Source organism: Gigantopelta aegis, chromosome 4 (genome assembly GCF_016097555.1).
Source record: "Gigantopelta aegis isolate Gae_Host chromosome 4, Gae_host_genome, whole genome shotgun sequence".
NCBI classification, from domain to species: Eukaryota; Metazoa; Mollusca; class Gastropoda; order Neomphalida; family Peltospiridae; genus Gigantopelta; species Gigantopelta aegis.
The window spans coordinates 70543170-70555552 of record NC_054702.1 but is presented as its reverse complement, the minus strand read 5'-3'; the positions used below and the strand labels follow the sequence as shown (position 1 = coordinate 70555552).

Below are 12383 nucleotides of genomic sequence, written 5' to 3'. Positions count from 1 at the left end.
ATACATAGAAATTAATACATTTCTGGCATTGCTTACTAGTAACTTATTTTGAGAAGTATATAATTATTCATACCTCATATTATATTGTTTTGTAATTGTTATTAACATCTACTTAATATAATAAAAGGAAGGATGTAGAAATAGAAAATTGTAAACTTCACATATATCATATTTGGGTCACATAAAATGATTGAGAATTGGGAATGAAAGTTAGATTTTTATAGTGCTAGATATTTGCCTGATGACAATATTCTATGTAGATATCAATTATATACACCAAAATATAAGTTAAGCATAATATAAATAGAACTGCAATTCTAAAATATTACAAAAAGCAACAAAATACCTAGCTATTGTAAGATGAACTGTTGTGAGACAGATACATTGTATATGTAATGCAGACTTGCCTAGAATGGTATGTAAATTCACTTTATATGTTTGTAAGACTTGTGTGTAATATAAAAATATTCAAAATATCCATGTAAATGGTTTAGACAGCATGTACTGCATCATATTTAAGTAATGCTGCCTTCAGATATTAAATACAATACAATAATAAAAGGATCAGAATGTTTTAGGTACGGTATGTATATATACACATGTACATAGAGAATTACGTATATCGGGAACTGTGTAACTTTTGCTGATGAGTATACCCCCGGTACTATATCCATACCACATATATTGCTTTGTGGTTTGTTGTTATGAACATGTAATTTAGTATGAATATCATTCATAATTTGGTCTTAAACCTGTTCAAAATATATCTGGATGTTAACTTAAACGTTGCCATGCAGTTTTTTTCATATACTATGTTTGTAATACTCAGGACATTTCAAATTCATTGACTCACTATGCTTAGTCAGATACCAAAAACGTATTATTTTTTGGTGGAATACATTCACCAGTAACCCAGCTTTAAAGTAAAAGCAGTGATATAGTCCAGAATTATTTTCAAATATTTTTGAAAATTATGTGGAACATTCACCTTGATCAGAAATTTGCCCTGTTAAAAATAAATAGGGTGCCTACACTCAAACATGCCCTACAAGCACACCCACCAACAGATTGCCTGCAGACAAGCTGATTTGAATATGTCTATGGATAGGCTTCGAAGATATACTCATCTTGAAAAATCCCGGGGGGGGGGGGGTATAGTGGGCCCACGGTCTAGTATCTATTAGATGCCATATTCACGTTTTCGTGTTTTGGGGTGGGTTTTTTGGAGGGAAATACATCCATCCAATGTTATAAGCGAGGTAACTCTTGGATAACTCAATAAAGTTCGAAGATGCGGCTGCAATTCACATAAACGAGCTTTGCTTAAAGTGTAGTCACGTGATCCGTAGGTGTTCCCTGTGGGATCGAAAAATGCAGGTAGGAAGAAATAAGTAACAATTCCCACCTGTTTCGCTTAATTATAAAACCATTTATACATTAAATTATTTCAAGCTGTATTTTGTCCTCAAGAAAATTGCGGTAAAACAATACATGACAGATATTAACCTTTGTAAATAGCAGTACACTAAAGATGTTTATGCAGTGTCAAAAAGAAATTTATAAGCCAGTTTACACTGTTTGGCATTTGATTTTCATAGGAATGTTTGTGTTTATGTGATTATTACTGTCTGTTGAAACCAATTAACTACAATTTTGAAAGAAAATACTTGCTGTTACCATATGCTTAAGATTGTGTGACCTAGATTCAGATAGTTTTATGGTTCATTGAAAGATTTAATATGCACCAGTTGACACTTTCAATGATGATTTAAGTTAAACCTGCCCTACCCAAAAATGGGTTTGAACTGATTGATTTGAATAGTCATTGGTTAGTCTGTTAAGCAAATGCACCGCCTGCATAAATTTTACATTGTTGTAATGTTTATTTATGTTGTAATATTTGAATTTATAGGATTTGCTTTGACATTTTTTACCCATTTTCATTAAACATGAGTCTGACACAATTTAGTCTAAAGTCTGAACCAAATTGTTAACAATTACAATAAATTATTATCTTTAATTACCTTTAGATTTCCCCAACATTTTGTCAAGACAAAAATTGTGAAAAAAACATTGCAATGACATATTCCACATTCTAGATGGTAACCATGTGACATGTCACCTAGATATATCGACTTTGCTGAAATGTGTTAGTCCGAACCAAAAACATGTAGGCTTCCATTTTACTTTTTTTATGGAATAATTTCCAGATGGGTGGAAGGAGGTGACATAATCTAACAATGTCATGATGTGTTATGGTATTTATAGGCATTCATCATTCTTCGGAGGCTTCCACCCCTCTTGAAGAGTATTCCATAAATAACCAAAATGGCAGACGGTAAAAAAATGCTATACTTTTTGCCGAAGTAGGAGAGCTCAGCGACATCAATATAGGTGACATGGTTACATTTAGTATTGTGGTCCAATCTATGCCAATGCAATGTTTTGTTTTCACATGGGTGACATAGCCCTATGGTAGTTGGGCACTGTACTTGCCTAATGCATGATCAATATCTGGCCCATAACCAGCATATCAAGTGGAGGGGATCGACTTTGAATCAGACAAAACTTGTGTGGAGGGCGTAGTCCGACAAGACAAGTGCTGTAAGCGCGAATCCTGTGACGGGGGATTTTGAAATATTGAACCCGCTTTAGCGCTATTCTGGCATGTTTTCTGCTGTTTTCAAAGGATTTTTTAAATCATACTTTTGGGTTTCGTTAATAACATTTATTTGATTCATCCTGTAAAATAAACTGAAAACATCATAACCATTTCTATCTATACAGGGTAAATACATTTAAAATCAACAAATGCCCCACACTCTTTGGTTTCACTTTAAATATGTCTCAGTCATCTACATAAATAAATATGCTTTATGGGCTCTGTATTCCAAGTATTTTTAAAAAGAAATGGTCATTTTGCAAGCTTGCCATAGTAGGTGTAAAATTTAGCTAGAAAATTGCCACCATAATTTATATCCTGTTTCAAGTCCCATTATCTCAGCAAATATTGCAGATAGAATTCTAACATTTTGTATAGGAAGAAGATATAAACATCTGATATATAGCAGACTGGCAGTATTCATTAGTCTTACTGAATTCCTAGAAACAATTGAAAAATCTTGAAAATCCCATTTTATTTTATAAAAAACACTTAAATTCATTATATTCATTAGACTACACACATTTAAATTTTTCTAAATAAGTCTTAAATATTACAACTATGTTATAATTAATTATGGAATATAACATCCTTCAAAAATCAGAAGCATCATTTTGGGGGTCTTTACAATGAAAAACCCCTGAAACAATGTGGGTAGATTTTTAAAATCCCGAAACCTGTCATTTTATAGCTAATGGTATGTAGTTCATGTGTACCAAATTTAATTATCCATATAGAAAAGAAATATTTTTTAGGAATTAATTTTTTTAACTATGCATGATTTTAGCACTGATGGAGAATTGTGATGGACTTGACAGAGAAACAAACGGACAATAAATAAATGTGTGTAATACTGATTCTACTGAATTTAAAACATTGTTTATGGTGTCTAAAAATTGGCTGCTCGTAACATAAAATGGCATTTTCAAGATTCTTCAGTTGTCTCTAAGTATCCAGTGTGACTGTTAAAAACTACTAGTTTCATGTTTCTATGTACGTTATGTCCCGAGATAATGCGACTTGAAATATAGCACAAACATAAACTTCTTGGAATACAGAGCCCATATGGATGTTTGTGGAATATTTGGTACAAATTTCAAGTGAATCTGAGACCGATGTGTGTGTTCGACTCTAAATATTTGAAAATGGATTTACCCTATTAATGTTATTTTGACATACTAGATGCCATAATAGAATATTGCTTTTCTTAAGTAATAAGTTCATCTTTACAAGAGACCTGTTCTTTTATATATTCCGCATTATTTTTCCTCTTGAACATGAACTCTTTTCTGCGGGGTTACGGGCCAGAATGTAGAATGGAACCACATTGGTGGACCCTAATGTTGGGAATACGTTGATTTTTTTTTATTGATCATCGGTTATTATTGGTTAATTGGCACCAACAGATCAACTTTTAATTACACAACCTGTTACAATTATATGAACATAGGAAGAATTAGAATTTTAAGCATCGCTTGTTACACCTGTGATTTAGACAATAAACTTGATCTATATATATATATAACCAGTAATACTACATATATATATATGTGTGTGTGTGTATATACATATATATATATATATATATATATATATGTGCAGGCCTCACATGAGGTCAAAATTATAGAGCGAAGTCTCTTCTCTATCAAACTTTAGAGAGTGCGAAGTTTTTAACAGCAGGGAGACTTGAATTTTTAATCCAAAAAATTAAATACGCAAAAAAAGAAGTTATTTTAATACAGGTGCAATGTTTACAATCTGTATTTTAATTTTTTTTGTTTTTCATTATTATTTTGTTTTACCGTCTGTACTGCTAATTGAAAGATATGTGCTCTATAGTTTTCACATGTCGCCTTTAGAAATAATGAAATGTAATTGAAAAGCACTAATTTAACCATTTAGAATTCATTCTCTCACAAGTTTGTCTTCTCATTTAATTTAATAACTACTCCATGCAGAATATTATCCTAGTAGATTAATCTACCACGGTCAAGCTTAGATTACCCAGTTAATTAAATGCATTCCACAGTCACAGTTTCTTAATTGTTACACTGTCAGTCTCATTGAGTACTAGTATCCGTGAAGGTGTGAAAAATGCTTGTCAATGTTTAAAAAATAAATTTTTATAGAATTTACGGTGGGCACTCTAGCGACTGGGGAATCCATTTTGTGGCTGCTGGGTGTGTAGCTAGGACAGGTCACCGCTTATTATGAGTGCATATACATTAAAAATCGGCTGGGACAGGTTTGCCTGTATTATTTAACAATATCGACATCTATTTTGTATGTTGAATTTATTTATTATGACAAAGTCTACGTAAAACTAATTAATTACTCCCAGAATTTTTTTCACATCGAGGTCTGCTGCTGCAAAAGAATATTTTGCAATATTCAAACTCCCTATAAAAAAAATCACTCACCATAGTCTAGATTCCCAGCACATTCGCCTGACAATACTCTTCAACAGTCAGTAAGTAGCACGTTTAGGCCTACTATTAGTGCTAGACGTGGATGTTTTTTTTCTTCAGCTACACAGTCAGTCTGTGAGCATGTCGCATGCTTTTGTGGCGCCAGTCTCTCTTCAAACTTTCACACACTTCACACTTAATTTTATCTATGAATTGGTGTTTCTCAAGTTCTTCACCATTCATCCGTGATTCACATTGCAAATGATGACTATTTTTTTAATAGGCAACACAAATTTCGCCTTATAGTGACTGGCACGGCAAAGTCAGGCTGCTCAGAGCAAAGTTTGGGTTCACTTCGCCAGGTCACATGAGCCCTGTATATATGTATATGTATATGTATATGTAATAATGTGTATGTGTGTGTATGTATGTATAACAGTGGTAAAGTTAGCATATATTATATATAAAATACAGCATATATAAATTGAGCAAAATAAAAATGGGCTCTCATCACCTACTATAGTCTTGGGACATGAATCTTGAATCAGCTGAATATCCTGATACTTATATCGAGACATTCTTGACATAAAATGAACTATAATATTATAATCAGAATTTAATTTACATCCAGCTTAATTGTCATTGATATTTCAGAACTATGTTCCTGTCAGTGACTCGACATTGATCTTGTTTGCACCATGATGGTTACCTGTAGCCATGAGTAAGTACATTTCTATTTGTGTGTTTAATTACAAACTTAAGAAGTTGTCTCCCACGGCAATTTTTAAAAGAATTGCCATGGATGAAACAGCCCACCGATGGCAATTTTGAGACTGCCTATTGCAAATTTTTTTAAAGTGACATTTGCAGCAAATAAACATACTGTACAGCTATTTTGCTGTATGTAAACATATTTCAAATGTGCAAATGTTAAATATTGGCAGATGATGTACAACAGGTGTATACATTTTGCCATTGTTGAGGAGCTTTACCGATGGCACTTTTGTCGGTGATGCTCTCTACCTATGGCAATTTATATCTCAATGTCAGCAATTGCTGTCAGTGCCGTTGTTAAATTCTAGCTCTGTCTCTCTACATTGCAACTGATTTGGTCGAATATGCAACCATGTTTTATTTATTTGGCTACTAGAACATGTCATACTATTTGTATATATATATATATAAAAAAATAGAAGTATATGTAGGTTCCATCTGGCTCTTAGATGGAAAAGTAAACGTAGAGGGCTGAATTATTTTACTGAAATGTTTTTTATCAAAATGTATGTGTATATGTTTTTTTCAGTTTACAGTAAGTAGTCTTTGTTTTGAAATGTGAAATTCTACATTGCTCGGAACACAAACAATACATGCACGCTGTATGTTATTAGTCCCTACAGGTCCAACTGGAGGGGACTATAGGCTTCATCTCCGTCCATCGGGATGTTTTTTTTTTCACAATGCCCTGGGATATTAGGGATGTCACGATACACCTACCCCACAATACGATACATAGCCCACAATATGTATCGCTATACCTGATTCACTGTAAAACACAGAGGTAGGATTTCTCCTCTGATCAGCTGTTTTCCTCTCATGGAACATTGCATTTCCTTGCATTTTAATCATCCTTTTCTCCAAAATGTGTTCGATAGCACAGATTTGAACCTAGTATTTCAAGAATTTCCAGGACCCCTCTAGATTTCCTCTTTTTCACAGTTCACCAATACCCACGTCTGAAAACAAGAAGTTAAAGCATAGGTGAAGTGATTTAAAAATAAGAAATGAACATGATAAAAGTAAAACACTGATTAAGCAGAGTTTTAATGTAGAAATACCACATCATAGACATATTAAACAGGCACATATTATCTGTGCACTGTCTTATTATTATTATTTATTTTTATTTCATAGGAAATAACTTGTCAATAATTACTTACTAGTACAAATTGGTGTTGGTAAATAAATACGGAATTAAGATGGGAATCGAAACATGGTCAAATTAGGAATCGATACACAAGCAAGGGTATCATGTATCGTCAGCAATAGCATTGTGATGCATTTGTATTACACTATATTGTGACACCCCTATGGGATATTGAGCTAATATATCGTGTATAGCTTTATCGTGTACTGTTGCAGATCACATTTTACTTTCATGGTGATTTACCCATTTTTGACAGAATTATGGCCCTTGAACTTAGGAAATTTATACAAAAATTGGTTTTTCAGATGTTTTTATCACAATGCCTTGAGATATTGAGCTGGAATTTTGTATGTAGCTAATATATTGTGTATAGCTTTATCGTGTACTGTTACAGATCAAGTTTGACTTGCATGGCTATTTACTCATTTTTCACAGAGTTATGGCCCTTGAATGTTGAAGGAAGGAAATGTTTTATTTAATGATGCACTCAACACATTTTATTTGCGGTTATATGGCATTGGACATATGGTTAAGGACCACACACAGATAATGAGAGGAAACCCACTGTCGCCAATTCATAGGCTACTCTTTTCGATTAGCAGCAAGGGATCTTTTATATGTACTATCCTGTCAGTGGGATAGTACATACCACGGCCTTTGTTATACCAGTTGTGGAGTACTGGCTGAAACGAGAAATAGCCCAATGGGCGCACACCGATAGGAATCGATCCTAGATGGATCACGCATCAGGCGAGCGCTGTACCACTGAGCTACGTCCCTCCCCTTGAATGTAGAAGATACACTACATTGTTGGGCGTGGTAGGGGACATGTAATATTGCTTTAGCAGTATTCTCAGATTGCTTGTTACCCATAATATTGCTGTGAATGATTGCACTTGTTATTAGGTGCCTGTGTACCTATATGTACAGAAGAAATATCAACTTTTTAACTTGATTTTTTTTAAATTAAAAATTGTTTTTAAGACAAAGACTTTTTTGTAATACTTACTTATTATCCTCTTATTAAGCACATTGGATTCCTTTTTAAATTAATAAAAAAAATCATTTTGCTATTCAGAAATCCAATTACATTTGTATAATTCTATCATAATCATGAGTGGCAGAACAGTACATACATTTGCATACATTTTTGTTTGTACATGTACATGAAAAGAGAGTAGATGGTTTTAAATTGTATGAAACAAAAACTGTTTGTTATGCTAGGACTACTACATACATTATTAACCTAAGATAGCGAATATCAGCCTAAAAGTAGCAGGGTATATGTACTGGAAATAATTTAATTTTAGCCAATTTTGAAATTTGTAGAGAATTTCTTTGAACATGACTGGAAAAGGAATCATTTATAAAACAAAATTGTTATCCAGTTACAAAATGTTGTTGCCACTTTCAATAAAAATGAGTAATTAATTTTCCAATTTGACAATGGGCAGGTTGGGCCCACAATAGACTGCTACAGACCATGTCCATTTAGCATGGTTACCCAAAGAGCTACCTATAGGTAGTACTGTAAACCAAATAACTTCTGGCTGGGTCAGAGTTCGAGGTGCACTCAACTTTTGATTGAGCAGTTAATACCACAAGTTCTGTCATTGGTGAGGGTGTTTGTTGTAAAACAAATTATTTTCATCTGGGCAAAAAATGTTTGCAATTTTATTTCATCTAGTACAACTGTGTCAAGTAGCCTTGTGCTTGAAACATGTATGGGGTACCTGTAAAAAAAAAAATGTTTTGCAGAACTAATTTATTCATAGACACTACCTATTATTTCTGAATTGAGCAGCTTAACCCCCATTTTTTTCTGATTTACTTTAAGAGTGAGGGTGCTATAGTATTTGTATATGTCGATTGATACGTTGCAGGTAGGAGTTTTACTTTTAGCCACATGTGTTACTATTGTCATCTATGAAATTTGATTTGGTGGTATACACCCTGTACTGTGCACGAAGAAAAGGGGCTACTGCTCTCCTGTACAGGTACTGGGGTATTAGGTGTCTGAGCAGTATACATCTTGAACACAGGGATGCTGATGTGATCAATCATACATGTACATGACCACCATGTGTTTAACATATTTCTCAGTTGTGTGGCTGTAAACCACTGACCCAGAACAATCACAGTTTGACCTTTCATCAAACAAGCACCTACATGTAATTGTAATGTTGTCATGTTACATACACCAAGGGGTCGACTTCTTGTTTGAACAAGTAGCTTGTTTTGCTTCATTATCTGTCTTGTTTATCTTTCTTTCCTTTTCTCTGAGCAAGATTCATGTGCTGGCCTCGGTGGTGTAGTGGTTAAGCCACTAGGCTGGTAGCTACTGGGTTTGTCTCTGGCCCCAGCTTCCACCCAGAGCAAGGTTGACAACTCGATGGGTAGGACCTACAGTGTAAGGCTACTACACTGACTTTTCTCTCACTAACCACTAACCCACTGTCCTAGGCAGACAGTTCGGATAGCTGATGTATATGCCCAGGACAGTGTGCTTGGATATAAGTATCAAAATAACTCTAAATGATCGAATGAATGATTCATGTAGCAGAAAGATTGCTGGTAAACTATAAATAATATGCAGTTTTGCAGACTTCTGTACTTGTGCCTGAATTGATCATATGTTGAATATTCTGAGCTTTTCTTTAAAATATGTGTCAAACAACAACTTTAAATATAGTTAGTTTTTAAGATTAAAGAGAATGTAAAAAAAATTCAATCTGCAAAATATTTTGGGTATGGTGCCCTCTGGCAGAAACCCTGTTAATGTACATGAAGCTAAAACTTTACTGGGATTGGGCATTTGTTGTATCTAAAATTGTGGTAGCCTGTTTATGCCATCTTAAAATGAAACATATGGGCTCGACATGCCAAAACAAGGTGCATGTATTTAGATGTCGAAATGTCGAACGGTGTTTCGTTCTCGACAAAAATTTCAACAAACTGTAGTTTTGTTTCCAAATGTAAACCAGGCAATGCATTCCAGACTTCAGAGTTTCATTTTCTCGTTAGGAATTGCATAGATGTTCGCACACACTTGTGCAATTGCAAGCAATTATAGAGTCATTCCGCGTTTAAGCAGTGTCCACTAGATGAATTTACTTCCGGATTTTGTTTCTCGTACCGATGTTCACACGCATTGTTACAATTTCAGAACGTCTGTAGTATAGTAGTAGTAACAGGAATTAAATTCTAACATTCATATAGCTGTAGTAACCGATAGGCTACCAGGCTATATTTTGTGGTAACCTGTAAATAGGTTACCAGACACAATGCTTATTTCGATGCCTTGTATTGAACCAGTGTTGCTTGGTGATATTCAGACCTTGTTGATTTAGAGCACTTGGAAATTCAAGCTGCAGTCCCATTTTGTAATGCAGATTTCTGTACATGTATCTGTTACAGTGGCCTTATTAATGACCTGATGGGCAGTGATATACCCTATTTGAACATTATCTGAGTATTAAATATCATAGGTACTTAATGTGCTATTGTTGACAGGACTCTACATGTACTGGCTCTGGCATAAAGTAGTACATGTGTCTGTGTATTTTACCTTGTGACAAAGTCCTAAAATGTGACATGACCCACCCAAATGTTTCTGTTAAAAAGAGTCAAGCTGGTTTCTAGTTAAGCAGCAAAATACTTGCTTGATTAAAATATAACTGTCAAACAAAAACAACAGCAAATTCATGAATAAAAAATCATATTTGTCACACTGTTAGAACAATATACAGCAATATGTACAGTGAAACCCCTTAAAACTGTAACCTTTGTAAACTTGAATTTCCTCAAAACCAGACACGTTTCACAGTCACATTTTGGATATCAGTTTAGAACAGACCCTTTCTAAACTGGATACCCATTAAAACCAGACTTTTTAGTTTGTTCCATAGGTATCTGGTTTAGAGGGGTTTTACTGCACTTATCTTACAAACTAAACCACTTGTTTCAGGGGCCCAGTTCCAGGGCATGACAAATTTTTTAAAAAGTCACTAGCCACAGGGCTAGTGGGTTTGTAAATTCCACTAGCCCACTAAAATAAAGCTGTCACGGGGATCCTATAATACCCGTAACTGAATAAAACACGATTATCCAAATATTTCTCCTAACTATATCTATTAGATCTCTCTGTATCGGGCAGTGTATACCCGAGTAGCTCGGCTCTAGGTATAAACAGAGATAAGATCTTATATAAAGTATATATAATATAGCACGTTAGTTCACTAGAAAACACAACAAAACACAATACACTTTGGAATCTGTATTAACCTTAAGCTGACAAATATATTTGCCGCAGGTAATTAATTAACAACAACAATAATAATAACAACCCAGAACTAATCACTTAATTAGTTAATCACTAGGTGTCTAGTTTACACAATATTCTAATCACTTCACCATGATACAACACACACACGTGTGATAATTGATAAACGCTGCCAGGGGAACTTAATTAATAAAGGAATTACAACTCTATTCCTAACTGGTTAATTTTTAATTAACCCTTAACTACTCATTCAGTAACCTTGTAATACAGAATTAATACTGGGACCTATCACAATAAAGACAATAACCTACAGTTTACCTAGGTCCTTTAGGATGACTGCCTAAGTTTTAATAATTTTAGACCGTGAAGCCTACAATTTACTTCGTCAGTTTACCGGAAACATTGTCTAAATAATATTGGTATAATACAGTATTAAAATATTTAAAGTCACATCAATCACATCAAGGTTATACAACAGAGCAGAAATAATATATTTACCACGTCCGGACTGAACTTATATATTTCGTTCAGTGGACGACGTCCGTTTCCCCTGCAGCCTTCCTATTTTTCTCCCCGATATCTCTAAAATCCTATCTATTTATTACAAAATTCGAATATCGCCTGGGGGCACATCGCGGTACTCCCCTTATCATGTGAATTTTCCACAGCGACCAAGACGACATTTTTTCTTAGATGGCCAGACTTACTGTCGCCTAGTTTGCCAAAAATCACGGTCGTAAAACCGCACTATCGTAGGTATTACGTAACTACTGGCCACATAGCCTCCACAACTGGTCTGGGTGTGTATTAGAGGGGTACGGTCCCGTGGAGGTATTACGTAACAAGGTGCCCACCTAGTCTAAGTGCATATTGGGAACAGCTCGACCACCGTCGCGCGGTGTTATTATGTAACCACGCTGCACACAGCCCTCTAAAACCATTAACATCGCCACAAGCGAAAAAAATAAATAAGAGCATGTTCCGTCACACACCCCCACCTCAAAAAGGATATTTCCTCTACTCTAGGAATAGGGAAATATACTACATTTAAAACAAAATGTGCGTTAACCGAGGCATCCAGGCATTTACAACACATAATAATAAGGT

The 12383-nt window shown here is 34.6% G+C and overlaps 1 protein-coding gene across 1 annotated transcript in view; it reads left to right on the top strand.

Annotated features, from left to right (window-relative positions):
• Nucleotides 1-1344: 1344 nt before the first annotated feature.
• LOC121371016 (USP6 N-terminal-like protein) overlaps nucleotides 1345-12383 on the top strand; it is a 60452-nt gene continuing 49413 nt past the window's right edge. The window contains exons 1-2 of the mRNA XM_041496625.1: nucleotides 1345-1377; nucleotides 5725-5791. Of these exons, the coding sequence (XP_041352559.1) occupies nucleotides 5788-5791 (4 nt within the window). The 5' untranslated portion in view covers nucleotides 1345-1377; nucleotides 5725-5787. The remainder of the gene's footprint in view (nucleotides 1378-5724; nucleotides 5792-12383) is intronic.